At 37.3% G+C, this 13,447-nt stretch overlaps 1 protein-coding gene across 2 annotated transcripts in view; it reads right to left on the minus strand.

Moving 5' to 3' along the window:
* The window catches only part of YIPF6 (Yip1 domain family member 6), a 52,861-nt gene that overhangs the window by 29,788 nt on the left and 9,626 nt on the right, over positions 1-13,447 (minus strand). For both annotated transcript variants that reach the window (XM_060183075.1, XM_007534555.3), the window contains exons 2-4: positions 10,353-10,481; positions 8,708-8,786; positions 2,479-2,521 (exon numbers count right to left, since the gene is read on the minus strand). In XM_060183075.1, coding sequence (XP_060039058.1) covers positions 2,479-2,521; positions 8,708-8,786; positions 10,353-10,481 — 251 coding nt within the window. The remainder of the gene's footprint in view (positions 1-2,478; positions 2,522-8,707; positions 8,787-10,352; positions 10,482-13,447) is intronic.

A 13,447-nucleotide genomic window follows, 5' to 3' on the forward strand; every position in this document is an offset into this window, starting at 1 on the left:
AATAAAAAAGTGGGCCAGGGGAGTCGGGTGGTAGCGCAGCGGGTTAAACGTGGCACAAAGCACAAGGACTAGCGTAAGGATCCCGGTTCGAGCCCCCGGCTCCCACCTGCAGGAGAGTCACTTCACAGGCAGTGAAACAGGTCTGCAGGTGTCTATCTTCCTCTCCCCCTCTGACTTCCCCTCCTCTCTCCATTTCTCTCTGTCCTATCTAACAATGATGACATCAATAACAACAACAATAAATACAACAAGGGCAACAAAAGGGAATAAATAATTTTTTAAGTGGGCCAAAGAATTGAATGGTCAGCTTTCTAAAAAAGAGATACACATGACCAACAGACATATGAAAAAATTTCCACATCACTTATCATCACAGAAATGCAAATCAAAACTACTCCACTTCACACCTGTGAGAATGGCTTACATCAACAAAACAGGAAATGATAGGTGTTTGTGAGGCTGTGGAGAAAGGGGGACTCTATTACACTGTTGGTGGGAATGCTATGTGATACAGCCCCTCTGAAAGATTCTATGGAGAGCCCTTAAACTTTGTGATCCAGCAATACCATTCTTAGATGTAACTATCCATAGGAAATGCAAACACTTAACTAAATGGACATATACCCTATAATCATAGCCACATTACCAACCAAAGCAGCCTAAATGTCCATTGACAGATGACTGATTAAAGAAGTTACAGAATATTACTCTGCAGAAAAAAAAAAGGTGATTTGTGTTCTTTGAGACAAAGTGGATGGAACTGGAGGTGATTATGCTTAGTGAAATATGTATAGAGGTGAAAGACAACTACTCATATATGGAATATAGAGAACTGGAATACAGGATCATGAACAAAAGAAAAAAACTGTCTCTAAGACAGTTACCTTTGGGAGGGTAAATGCACAGAATTTTGATGGTGCACATAATATGGAACTACACCCTATAACCCTACAACCTGATAACCTACTATAAATCACTATATATATATATATATATATTCTTTATTTTTATTATCGTTTTTAACCAGAGCACTGCTCAGCTCTGGCTTATTGTGGTGTGAGGGTTTGAACCTGAGACTTTGAAACCTCAGACATGAGAGTCTTTTTCCATAACCAATACGCTTTCTATGCCCACCCAAATAAAATATATTTTAAAAAATAACCAGAGGTAGAGAATGGCCTTGACTCAATCTTTAACCTTTCTGAACCTGAGTTTGGAAAAAAAGGAAAACATTTTTCCTTTGTTATTACATGAAAAATTTAAAGGTATTTAAGTTTCCTGTAATCTTTTAAAAATCGTCATGCAGATTTTTGTTATTAATAGTCCAAAGTCAGGATAGAACAATAGCTCACCAGAATGGTGTCTATTTTGCCAAGTGAGCAACCCAGTTTCAAGCCTATCCCCTTACTGCTCTGGAAGAAGCTTCAATACTATGGGGTCTTTCTTTTCCTCTCTTGGTCTCTGTCTCTCTGTATCTGAAAAAGTCACTATGGAGCTGTGAAGCCCAGACAATAACCTAAAATAAAAGTCCAAAGTCACTCTACTAATAGCAATGAGGATAAGAACCCAGAATTGAATCCTAATTTACAAATGGCTATATTCCCCTCTGCTAAGGAATCTTGCTTTTCTTCTGATCTTTCCTTTTATATGCACTGCATAAAAAAGCACAACACTTTAAAATAGGACCTTGCAAGGTTGTTTTTGGGGTGCATAAGGTAGGAGTTCTGGTTCCATAGTCCCAGAGGCATAAAAGTGACAGGATGAAGATAAGAGGGCTCTGAACTCCAACTCCATCAGCACCCAGAGAGAGAAGGAAAAGGAGAGGGATACATGGAGGTAGTTATGATGTCATGAGTGGCTTGGAGGAGAAGAGGATTGAATAAGAACAAAAAGTGGTGACTGTGTATAAATGTGGACATATAGTTGTAGAGAAGATGGTTGGCCCACATCTACAACCTTAGAGAAACTGTGGCATACTGCAGTGGTGAGACTGAAGATTCATAACTCTGGTGGTGGAAATGGTATGGATTCAAACCCCTGTAGATATGTAATTCTGTAATATTAAAATAAATAATAAAAAATATGACCTTGAGTTTACTACTTTTATCCTAAATTTATTCTTATTTATATTTAGCAATATTTTTAAATTATGATTACAAATAAACAGTATTAGATCTACAGATTTTTCACTTAGTTTAATGATGAGGAAGTACTTGAGATGGGGAGGTGTTGACTAGATACGGCTAAAGCAGGAATAAGGCATCGGTAAGTGAAGGTGGACAGATTACTCACATCTTTAGTGCTATTGCTCTTTGAATTATCTCAAAATCTACTTGAATTTTTGGAATTAAATACTTAAGGTAATACTTAATACCTTATACTGTAGGAATCATATTTAGCCAAAAGCCCCCTCTATTTGAAATCCTACAAACATCTTGCCTATATCAGATGACAAAGAAAAGAAATATAAGTACTTACAATGCAAGTGTCACACAAAGGATCAAAGGACCCCATAAATCCCCTAAAAGGCAAGAAAAGATGGATTATTAAGAAATCACCATGCAGTGATTTCTATCTTTATTGCACTATCTGCCTCTCCCACTCTTACATTTCAGACATCAAAGTTGTCTTTCTACCCAAGTCTTCCACATCTTTCTTGTCACCTTGTTCCCCAGTGCTTAATAGCCTTCTTCACCTATCCCTCAAGTTTTATCCACTTCATATTGCATAAATCAATCCCCTCCCCACTAAGATATACTCCAGTATTCTATAGTTAAATACCAGTGGAAAAAGAGTTATAAGACCTAGGTAACTCCAACTAACACCCATAGAAAGATTATAGCCATGTCATTACACCAATTTGGGGATGCACTAGATATGCCAAGTATAATCACAATGATTTCACTAGTATGAAAAATAAGGGGCAGGTGGTGGTAAAGCACATACATTATCATGTGCAAGGACCCAGGTTCAAGCCCCTAGTCCCCACCTTTAGGGGGAAAGCTTCAGAAGTGTTGAAACAGGCAGAAGTTAACTATTCCTCTCTCTTTTTTTCTCTTTCTCTTGCACTATTTCTGCCAGAGAGAGGGGTGAGTGAGTGAGAGAGAGAGAGAGAGAGAGAGAGAGAGAGAGAGACAGAACAAACACATATAGTGGTTCTTCAAGACATTCATGCCTGAGGCTCCAAAGTCCAAGGTACAATGTTTCATACTACTTCATTCAAGAGTTGAACAGTACTCTGGTCTCTGTATCTTTCTTTTGCTCATTAAAATAAAGACAAAAATATATTGAGAAAGAAAAAAATGAATCTACAACACAGGAGGTTCCCTCCCCCTCCCCACCCCTTCCTCTTCTCTCTCTCTCTCATAAATAAGTCCATTTTTAATGAATTATGTCTACATAGTTAGGTGTAGTGTGGGATCAAAACCTAGGTTTTCTGGTTCCTGGTCCAAAGTTCTTTGCACTCAGCCACACTCACATTAAATTAGAATGAAAATGTTACTCTTCTGGTGACAAAAAACAACTAATGGCAAATTCACAAGATTAAACTTTAGAAAATAATTTAAAAACTGTAATAGGTTATGCCAACATCAAGCCTAAGCACAGTGGTTCTCAATAAACAGCTGTTGGGCAATTAATAAGCCAACAGTCCAGTAATGTACAGATAAAAGCACAATTAAACTTCTTCAGCCAATAAAAAATACCACTTTTTAAAAAATATTTATCCCTTTTGTTGCCCTTATTTTATTGTTGTAATTATTATTGTTGTTGTTATTGATGTCATCATTGTTGGATAGGAAAGAGAGAAATGGAGAGAGGAGGGAAAGACAGACAGGGGGAGAGAAAGACAGACACCTGCAGACCTCCTTCACCACTTGTGAAGCGAACCCCCTGCAGGTGGAGAGCCAGAGGATCTAACCGGGATCCTTACGCCAGTCCTTGCGTTTTGTGCCACCTGTGCTTAACCTGCTGCGCTACAGCCCGACTCCCAAAAATACCACTTTTAACTGTAATTTTACAGTATATAAATTATCTAAATCAATATGCATAGTTACTCATATTTATTTTTTTAATTTATTCATTTATTTTCTCTTTTGTTGCCCTTGTTTTTCATTGTGGTTGTAGTTATTATTGTTTCTGTTATTGATGTTGCATTGTTAGGACAGAGAGAAATGGAGAGAGGAGAATACAGAGAGGGGGGAGAGAAAGACAAACACCTGCAGACCTGCTTCACCACTTGTGAAGCGACTGCCCTGTAGGTGGGGAGCCGGGGCTCGAACCGGGATCCTTAGGCTGGTCCTCCTTGCGCTTGGCGCCACGTGGGCTTAACCCACTGCCTTACCACACGAAGATTCCCATTACTCATATTTCTTTTTTTTAATTTTAATTTTATTTTTTTATATTAGCTTTATTTATTTATTGGATAGAGACAGCCAGAAATTGAGAGGGGAGGGTAAGATAGAGAGGGAGAGAGACAGAGAGACACCTGCAGCCCTGCTTCACCACTCATGAAGCTTTCCCCCTGCAAGTGGGGACCAGGGGCTTGAACCTGGGTCCTTTCTCACTGTAACATGTGCACTCAACCAGGTGCGCCACCACCTGACCCCCTCAATACTCATATTTCTTAAGTGATCTTGACAACAATGTGATGTTTATAAAAACATAATCACCCAATATTAATTCCTGATTTTTGATCAATTTTTAAAATATTTTTATTTATTTATTATTGGATAGAGTCAGAGAGAAATTGAAAAGGGAGAGGGAGATAGATATCTGTAGCCCTGCTTCACCACTAGTGAAGCCTTCCCCCTGGAGGTGCGGACCAGGGGCTTAAACCTGCATCCTTTAATGGGTGTGCTTAACCAGTTGCACCACCACCTGGCCCCAACTTTTGATCAATTAAAATTAATTCAAGTACACTGAACTGACATCAGTAGGCTGTTTTTTTAAATGCTCTCATCATTCTAATTCAATTTTTAAAAATCTACAACAGAATTTTAAAAATTCTTCTTTTCTTTATTATATATATATATATATATATATATATATATTTTTTTTTTTTACCAGAACATTGCTCAGCTCTGGTTTGTGATGGTGCTATGGATTGAACCTGGGACTTTAGAGTTTTAGGCATAAGAGTCTCTTTGCATAACTAGTACAATACTATCTCCCCCACCCCTAAAACTATTTCCTATTATTGCAAAGTATATGTAACACTTCACAAGCTTTAAAGTAGGTTTGCAGGTGTCTGTCTTTCTCTCATCCTATCTCTCCCTCTCCTCTCAATTTCTCTTTGTCCTGTCAAATAAAATAGAAAAAATGGTGGTGGGAATGGTGGATTCATAGTGCAGTCACTGGATGCCAGTGATCACCTGGTGGCAATAAAAAATAATAATAACAATAATAAAGTATATGTAACACAACATTTACTTTTTAATCACCTCTAAGTATACAGACACTTGATTGTACAATAACAGGATGTTATTGTACAATCATGAATATGTTTCCAGAACATTATCATCATACCAAACTGATTAAAGACATTTTAAGAATAACTCTCTATTGTCCTCTAAGCCTCTAGCAACTAGCCTATATTTTATTTTCTGCATTTATCAATTTGACTACTCTGGGTACCTAACAAAAGTAGAATCGTACATGTCACTTTGTATCTAGCTTAATTTATTCGGTATGTCTTCAAGATTCATTCATGTTGTAATGTCAGAATTCCATTCCTTTTTTCAAAAAAAAATTATTTATTTTCCGGCAGGGAGTGGGGCAGAACACTGTTGAGTTCTGCCTTATGAGTACTGGTATTTTCACCTCTGAAACCTCAGAGAACCTCAGACATGCAATGCTGGTACACAACTTCTGTGCTGTCTCCTTGTTCCAGAAATGTATTATTTTCTAAGGCTAAGTAACATTTAATAAATATATCATATATACTACACTTTGTTTATCCATCCATCAGTGAACATTTAAGTTGGTTCTGCCTTTTGGCTATTCTGGATAAGGCTGCTATGAGCACAAGTATACAAATATATGTTCAAGTTCCCAATTATAATCATTTTTGAGTATATACCCAGAAGGGGAACTATTGCATCAGATGGTAATACTATGCTTATCATTATTTTTTTTTAACCAGAGCACTGCTCAGCTCTGGCTTACGGTGATGCAAGGGATTGAACCTGAGACTTTGGAGCCTCTGGCTCTAGAGTCTCTTTGCATAACCATTATACTATCTACCCCTACCCTATACTTATTTTTTAAAAGAACTGTCATGCTATTTTTCACAGCAGCTGTACCATTTTACATCCTCCACCAACAATATGCAAGGGTTTCAAATTCTCCAAATCTATGCCAACATATGTTAGTTTTGATAAATGTCATCATCACCTTAAAGGATAAGAAGTGGGATCCAGGTGGTAGTGTAGCATGTTAAGAGTACACGGTGCCAAGTGAAAGAACCGGCTTAAGGATCTCGGTTAGAGGTCCAGCTCCCCACCTACAGGGGGTCACTTCTTGGGTGGTGAAGGAGGTCTTCAGGTGTCTATCTTTCTCTCCTCTCTCTGTCTTCCCCTCCTCTCTTGATTTCTCTCTGTTCTATCCAGCAACAGCAACGATAATGGTAACAATAAAAAAATAACAAGGGCAACAAAAAATGGGAAAAATGGCTTCCAGGAGCAATGGATTCATAGTGCAAGCACTGAGCCCTAGGAATAACCTTAGAAGAAAAAAAAGTTATTAACTTCTTAGTTTCGTTGTAAATTAATATTTTTATTCGGAGTCAATGGTTTACAGTACAGTTGTTGACATATGGGTAAAATTTCTCATTTTACCAAGACAGGTTATGTGTAAAACACTCTTAATCTTAGCCTGGGTCTTTTCCACCACCATGCACCAAGACCCCAAGTCATAAATGTCTTTCCTGACACTCTGCCAAGACTATGATTAGCACAGTAGGGAAGGAGTGCAAATTTATGGCCACAATTTACTCATCCTTTGTGTCAAGTCGATCTACAATGTTTGGGAATGAATCTTAACATAAGACATAAGCAATTCTCACTACTAATCAGCAAATTAACACACACTAGTTTTGAACTGTGATTGAAGCAGCCTTACTTTGAACTCAGCACAGCAGTTAAAATGTCATCTTCACATGTAGCACAGTAATGATAGAGTAGAAAGCTCATTAAACTTGGAAATTGGACTTTAATCCTGAGTATCTTTAATTTATTTTATTATTATTATTATTATTATTGGATATAGACAGAGAAAAATTGTGAGGGGAGGGGGAAATAGAGGGGAAAAGATAGAGAGACACCTACAGCCCTGCTTCAACACTCATGAAGTTTTCCCCTGGCAGGTAGAGATCAAGGGCTTAAGGCCAAGTCCTTGTACACTGTAACATGTGTGCTTAACCAGATAAGACACCACCTGGCCCATCTTTATATATTTTTAATTTTACTTGATAGGAAAGAGAGAAATTGAGATGGGTGGGGGAGAGAGAAATCGAGAGACAGAGACACCTGTAGCACTGCTTCAATGATTGTGAAAACTGCTCCCTGCAGATGGGGACCTTGGCTTAAACCTGGGTCCTTTCACATGGTAATGTGTATGCTCAATCAGGTCTGTTACCACCTGGCTCCCTACTTGAGTGATCTTGGTAAAACTCAGCTTCTCTGAGATTTTCTTCATCTGCAAAGCAGGAATGACTCCTACACTTCTCAAAGTTGTGGAAAGGATCTTAAAAGTGTTTGAAGGGGAAGGCAGCAGAATAAGAGCCACCATTTTGAAGTGTCTATTAACTGCTAGATACTGTGAAGGTGGCTGATATGCATTATTATCTCTAATGCTGACCAACAGATGTATGTTACTACTTTGATTTTAACAGAAGAAACCCAAACCTAGAAAAGGTAACCACATTTTCCATGTACACATAGGTACACATGTATACAAGCCCAGATTTGTTCATACTCTTCATTATATACATGAAGAAACAAGTCATATGTCAGCTACAAGCCAAAGTATATTGTGTTGAGATAAGATTAGATACTGCATACAGTACCCATAGAGAGACATTTTGTCAGGCAAACATATTTGTAACATATTTTACATCCCTATCTTACATCAAAATAGAAAGCATACATATGTACAGCACTGCTGTTAATTTGGAACAACCTACTCAATTTTTCTAACACAGTACTAAGAAAGTCAAGAACCCTAAAAGGAAAAGAAAAAGTATTAAAAATTTTAAGAAAAAAATTTCAAATATAAGCAAAATTCATTGCAAACATATGAATGCTTGTAAACTTTTTAAAGAAGTAATCATCAGACTAAATGGTGGTTCTGAAAACAGAAAGTCTACGAAGGTAGTATTTTGGTAATACTTAATGGGTATTAGCTATATTCTATTTTTTAACTATTATTCTAACTTAACATTTAAAAATTTCCTCTGCCACTTGTAGTTGTTAGTTCTTCTGCTAAAAAAAAAAAAATCACTATGTATTAGTAGCTTTATACAGCCTGTATTTACTGATGCAGACAACATATTAATCAAAATGTTCAAATCTCTAACATTTCATCCTTAAGTATTAACTTTATTTTTTTCATCATATATATCCATCCCATACCATGAGGTCAGTTTAATTACTATCCTTTGCCTTTAAAAAAATATATGAGTAAATCTCAAAACACTTCATATACTTACAATCTCTCAAAAGAGTATTACTTTTCCTTGGGTATAAAACATGCATGAATTTTTTACCAACAGCTTTTAGATCACGCACCTGAAAGGCATAAACAATAATTTGTACTGTGATAACCAAGGTTGCCAGCCTTAGCTAATTGCTAAAATTCATTTCATTCTCTTGGGAATACTTCACTGAGTTTTATAGCTGTAATTCCAGTCCAGCTTGTTCACTATACAAACAAACCAGAGACACAGGGTTTTTTTTCTATTAACTCCATACCAACATTTAACTCTTACAATACCCAGAAGTTCTATTTAGTTTTTTTTAACTCTATAAAAGAGATTCAGAGTTTTCTTAATGTGTTACAAAACATACACACACACACACACACACACACACACACACACTACTACACCTAAAATTAGTCTATTTCTAGTTGTTTTGCAAAACATACCTGACATAGTTCACACATGATGGGTTAATCAGTGTGCTTCCTAGCTACCACATTATTTATAAAATAGAAAATAGTTTCTAACATTACCAGTACAACTAATAAATTAATCCCAGAAGGCATACAAAAATAAAATCAAGCATACAGGAAGTGGTGCAGTGGTTAGAGCAATGAACTTACAGGCATGGGATCCTAAGTTTGGTACTTGGCATTGCATGTGCTAGAGAGGTATTTTGGAGCTCTGTCTCTTCCTGCCTCTCTCTCTAATAAACAAATAAATGTTTTAAATCAGGCTGCCAAACGAGTTTACTTCAATCATGTGCTGCTTTGTCATTGTGTAGCCCAGGTTCAAGCCTAGCTCCCACTACATTGAAGAAAGCTTCAGTGCTATAGTCTCTCACTCTCTCTCTGCTTCTTTGTTTATGTTTCTATCTGAAAAAGTAATCCTGGAGCAGTGAGGCCCTGGAGATGATAAATAAATATTAAGACATTTGAGGAAAGACAGTAATACAAATGAAAATATAACTGTTGTAATTCTTGTAATCATAATTTTAATGGTCATTTAGCATTCCACAAGAAAGACAACATAATGCTTAATAAGACCCCATTTGTTTAACTATGAGGAGATTATAATGAACATCTTTGTCTATTAACATTTTTTTCTGTTTTTATACATATTTGTGAATTTCACATTTTTTTTCTTACTCTACAGAAGAATAATTATCAAGTTAAAAGGATCTGGATATTTTGAGGCCCAAATATAGTACAATGGATAAAATGCTGGTTGGACTCACACACAAGGTTACAAGTTACATCCACAAATCCTGGCATTTTAAAATTCTTTTTTTTTAATTTAAGAAAGGATTAATTAACAAAACCATAGGGCAGGAGGGGTACAACTCCACACAATTCCCACCACCCAATCTCCATATCCCACCCCCTCCCCTGATAGCTTTCCCATTCTCTAACCCTCTGGGAGCATGGACCCAGGGTCATTGTGGGTTGCAGAAGGTAGAAGGTCTGGCTTCTGTAATTATTAATACTCATTACAGACAAACTGCTTTCCAAAATGGTTGTTACCAAATTATTATGTCATAATCTTAAATTTAAAACAAAATATATTGAGAATCAGTGAAGCAGAAAAAAATATTACATGCTGTTATTTATTCCCATGCTGCTGACCAGAAATTCTCTCAACTAGTCTAACTTACAATGGTATTCTGAACAGATTCATTTAATGTTGAACTGTCAAATTCCCGAATTTGAGATCTCATAGGAATGGTGATTTCACCTTCCACAGGGATGTCTTGTGAAATGGATATATCTGAAAGGCCTGCAAACTGAAAAGAATTAGAAAAAAAATTAAAGCCTGTAACAAATTGCAGCATTCTACAAATACAGCACCTTTCTTTTTTCTTTTTTGGTTACCAAGGTTATTTCTGGAGTTTGGTGCCTAACACTACAACTTCACTCTCCCAGTGGCCATGTTTTTTCTACTTTAAACCCTCTAGGGTTTCTTATCACATTTTTTTAATTGAGGAGATTAACAGTTTACAGTCAACAGTAAAATACAGTAGTTTGTACATATGTAACATTTCTCATAACAATTTCTCATAACAATTGTACATATGTAACAATTTCTCATTTTTCCACATAACAATACAACCCCCCACCTAGGTCCTCCTCCACTATCAAGTTCCAGGACCTGAACACTCCCCCCCAACCAACAGTCTTTCCTTTGACACAATACGCCATTTTTCCCTATTATTTTTATTAGATAGGACAGAGAAAAATTGACAGGGGAGGGGGAGATAGAAAGGGAGAAAGAAAAATACCTACAGACCTGTTTCACCACTTGTGAAGCATCCCCCCTACAGATGGGAAGCAAGGGCTCAAACCTAGGTCCTTGGGCATGGTAAAAGTATGTCTCAACCAGGTGCACCATGCACTACCACCTGGACGCCAAGACATCATCATTTTCCTAGAGAATAGGGATTACATTTTTGTAGGATTTAACAGTTAAAAAAGTAAGGTGTTAGCCTAACAATGTTAAGGATATAATTAATTCAATTGTCAAATGTTTGTTCCTTTTAAAGAAGTGTCATAAACAATAAAGAGATATTAGATGGTGGGAAAAAATTAATAGTGGGATAATGCTGGGAGATATCATAGTGGTTATGCAAATAACTTTTTTAATTTTTTTATGTATAAAAAGGAAGCATTGACAAAACCATAGGATAAGAGGGGTACAACTCCACAAAATTCCTACCACCAGATCTCCACATCCCATCCCCTCCTCTGATAGCCTTCCTATTCCTCAACCCTCTAGGCGTATGGACCCAAGGTCATTGTGGGATGCAGGTGAAAAGTCTGGTTTCTGTAATTGCTTCCCCACTGAACATGGGCGTTGACAGGTTGATCCATACTCCCAGCCTGACTCTCTTTCCCTAGTAGGGTGGGGCTCTGGAGAAGCAGAGCTCCAGGACATATTGGTGGGGTTGTCTGTCCAGGGAAGACTGATCGGCATCATGCTAGCATCTGAGGCATCATGCTAGCATCTGGAACCTGAGGCTCAGAGGTCCCAGATTCAATCCCCAGCACCACCACACCACCATAAGCCAGAGAGGAGTAATGCTCTGGTAAAAAAATAAATGAATGAATAGTTGCATAAACACTTTGTTGCTTTCAGATACTTGGTTCCACTCAACTATAACATCTTCATAAGATGCAAGTGGACAAGACTATGGAGCTAATAATTAGTGACCTTTGAACAATCACATATAGTACATCCAGTTATAGTGCTATTTTTAAAAAATTTTTATTTATAAAAAGGAAACATTGACAAAACCATAGGATAAGAGGGGTACAACTTTGCACAATTCCTACCACCAGACCTCCGTATACCAACTCCTTCCCTGATAGCTTTCCTACTCTTTAACCCTCCGGGAGTATGGACCCAAGATCATTGTGGGATGCAGAAGGTTGAAGGTCTGGCTTCTGTAATTGCTTCCCCACTGAACATGGGCCCTATGAGGTCTAGGCTCATCAAGTCTTTTAGGAGACTCAGGACTCCATGATTAGGGCCCCAGCTAATGGGATGGCCTGATAGTGACTAAAGAGTCATCATTAAAGTAAGCCAGTCTCTTGCCTTTATTCAGCTTCTGTACTCCTTTTTGATAAGGTTAGCTTTGGAGTGACTGAGGGAAGTACAATAGGAAGTAGGTGAGGAGGGTATCTAAGTCTAAGTGGACACTACTTCATTATGAACTTGATACTGACTCACTAAAGACTATTGTGTATTTTTGCTTTCAGGTATATATTTTGCCCTAATTTACATGTGAACATATGCTCTATCTTACGGGACATGGCCAATATCTAGGTTTTGGGACTTTGTTAGGAAGTGAACCTCCTGGAATGGAATTAAAGACTACCATGAAAGGAAAGGTCTCACCCGAGTGATGAGGGTGAAGGGTTGGCAATCCATGTCTGATGTCTCTGTACACATCTTTATTTTATTTAATAAATAAATAATATTTCACATTATCAGGCCTTTGCTCTGGGATGACATTTTTAGATAGAAACAGACAGAGGGAGAAAGGGAGTTTCCCCCCAGTGTAGAAGGTGCTGGGAATGAACCTGAGTCATGTGAATGGCAAAGAAGGTAAATTTCCAAGTTAGGTACCTTAATAACCCCTCCTATTTATTTATATATTTTTATTATTATTATTATCATTATTATTGTATTTTCATTATTATTGACTTAACATCTTTACAGAACTATAAGATTTGTACTTGCCCTCATTTATTAGCTTCTAATTGTCACCACTGGTTAAAAGGGAGGATCATGTGAAAGGAAACCGGGAATAGCTAGAAAATAGCAAAAAACGTCTTGATCTCTAATTTGTATTAGGCTGCCTGGCAACTGCAGATCAAAAGACAATTTCAAAGTGAATTGCAACCCTTACATTCATGGCATCATTACTTACAACAGTCAAAATATGGAATCAACCTAAATGTCCATTGATAAATAGCTAGACAAAGAAACTGTGGGAGATAGAATCAATGGAATACTACTTAGTCATTAAAAAGATGAACGACATTGTGTCTACTTGGACAAAAAACATTGGCACTAGAGATGACTGTGCTAAGTTAAATAAATAAGGAAGTAAAACAGTGATACCAGATGGCTTCACTCATGTGTGGAATGGAAATATCTGAAATAGTGGTCCAGAAGGTGGTGCAGTAGATAAAGCATTGGACTCTCAAGCATGAGGTCCTGAGTGCAATCCCCGGCAGAGTGATGTCT

The sequence above is a fragment of the Erinaceus europaeus genome, chromosome X (assembly GCF_950295315.1).
Source record: "Erinaceus europaeus chromosome X, mEriEur2.1, whole genome shotgun sequence".
Lineage (NCBI taxonomy): Eukaryota > Metazoa > Chordata > Mammalia > Eulipotyphla > Erinaceidae > Erinaceus > Erinaceus europaeus.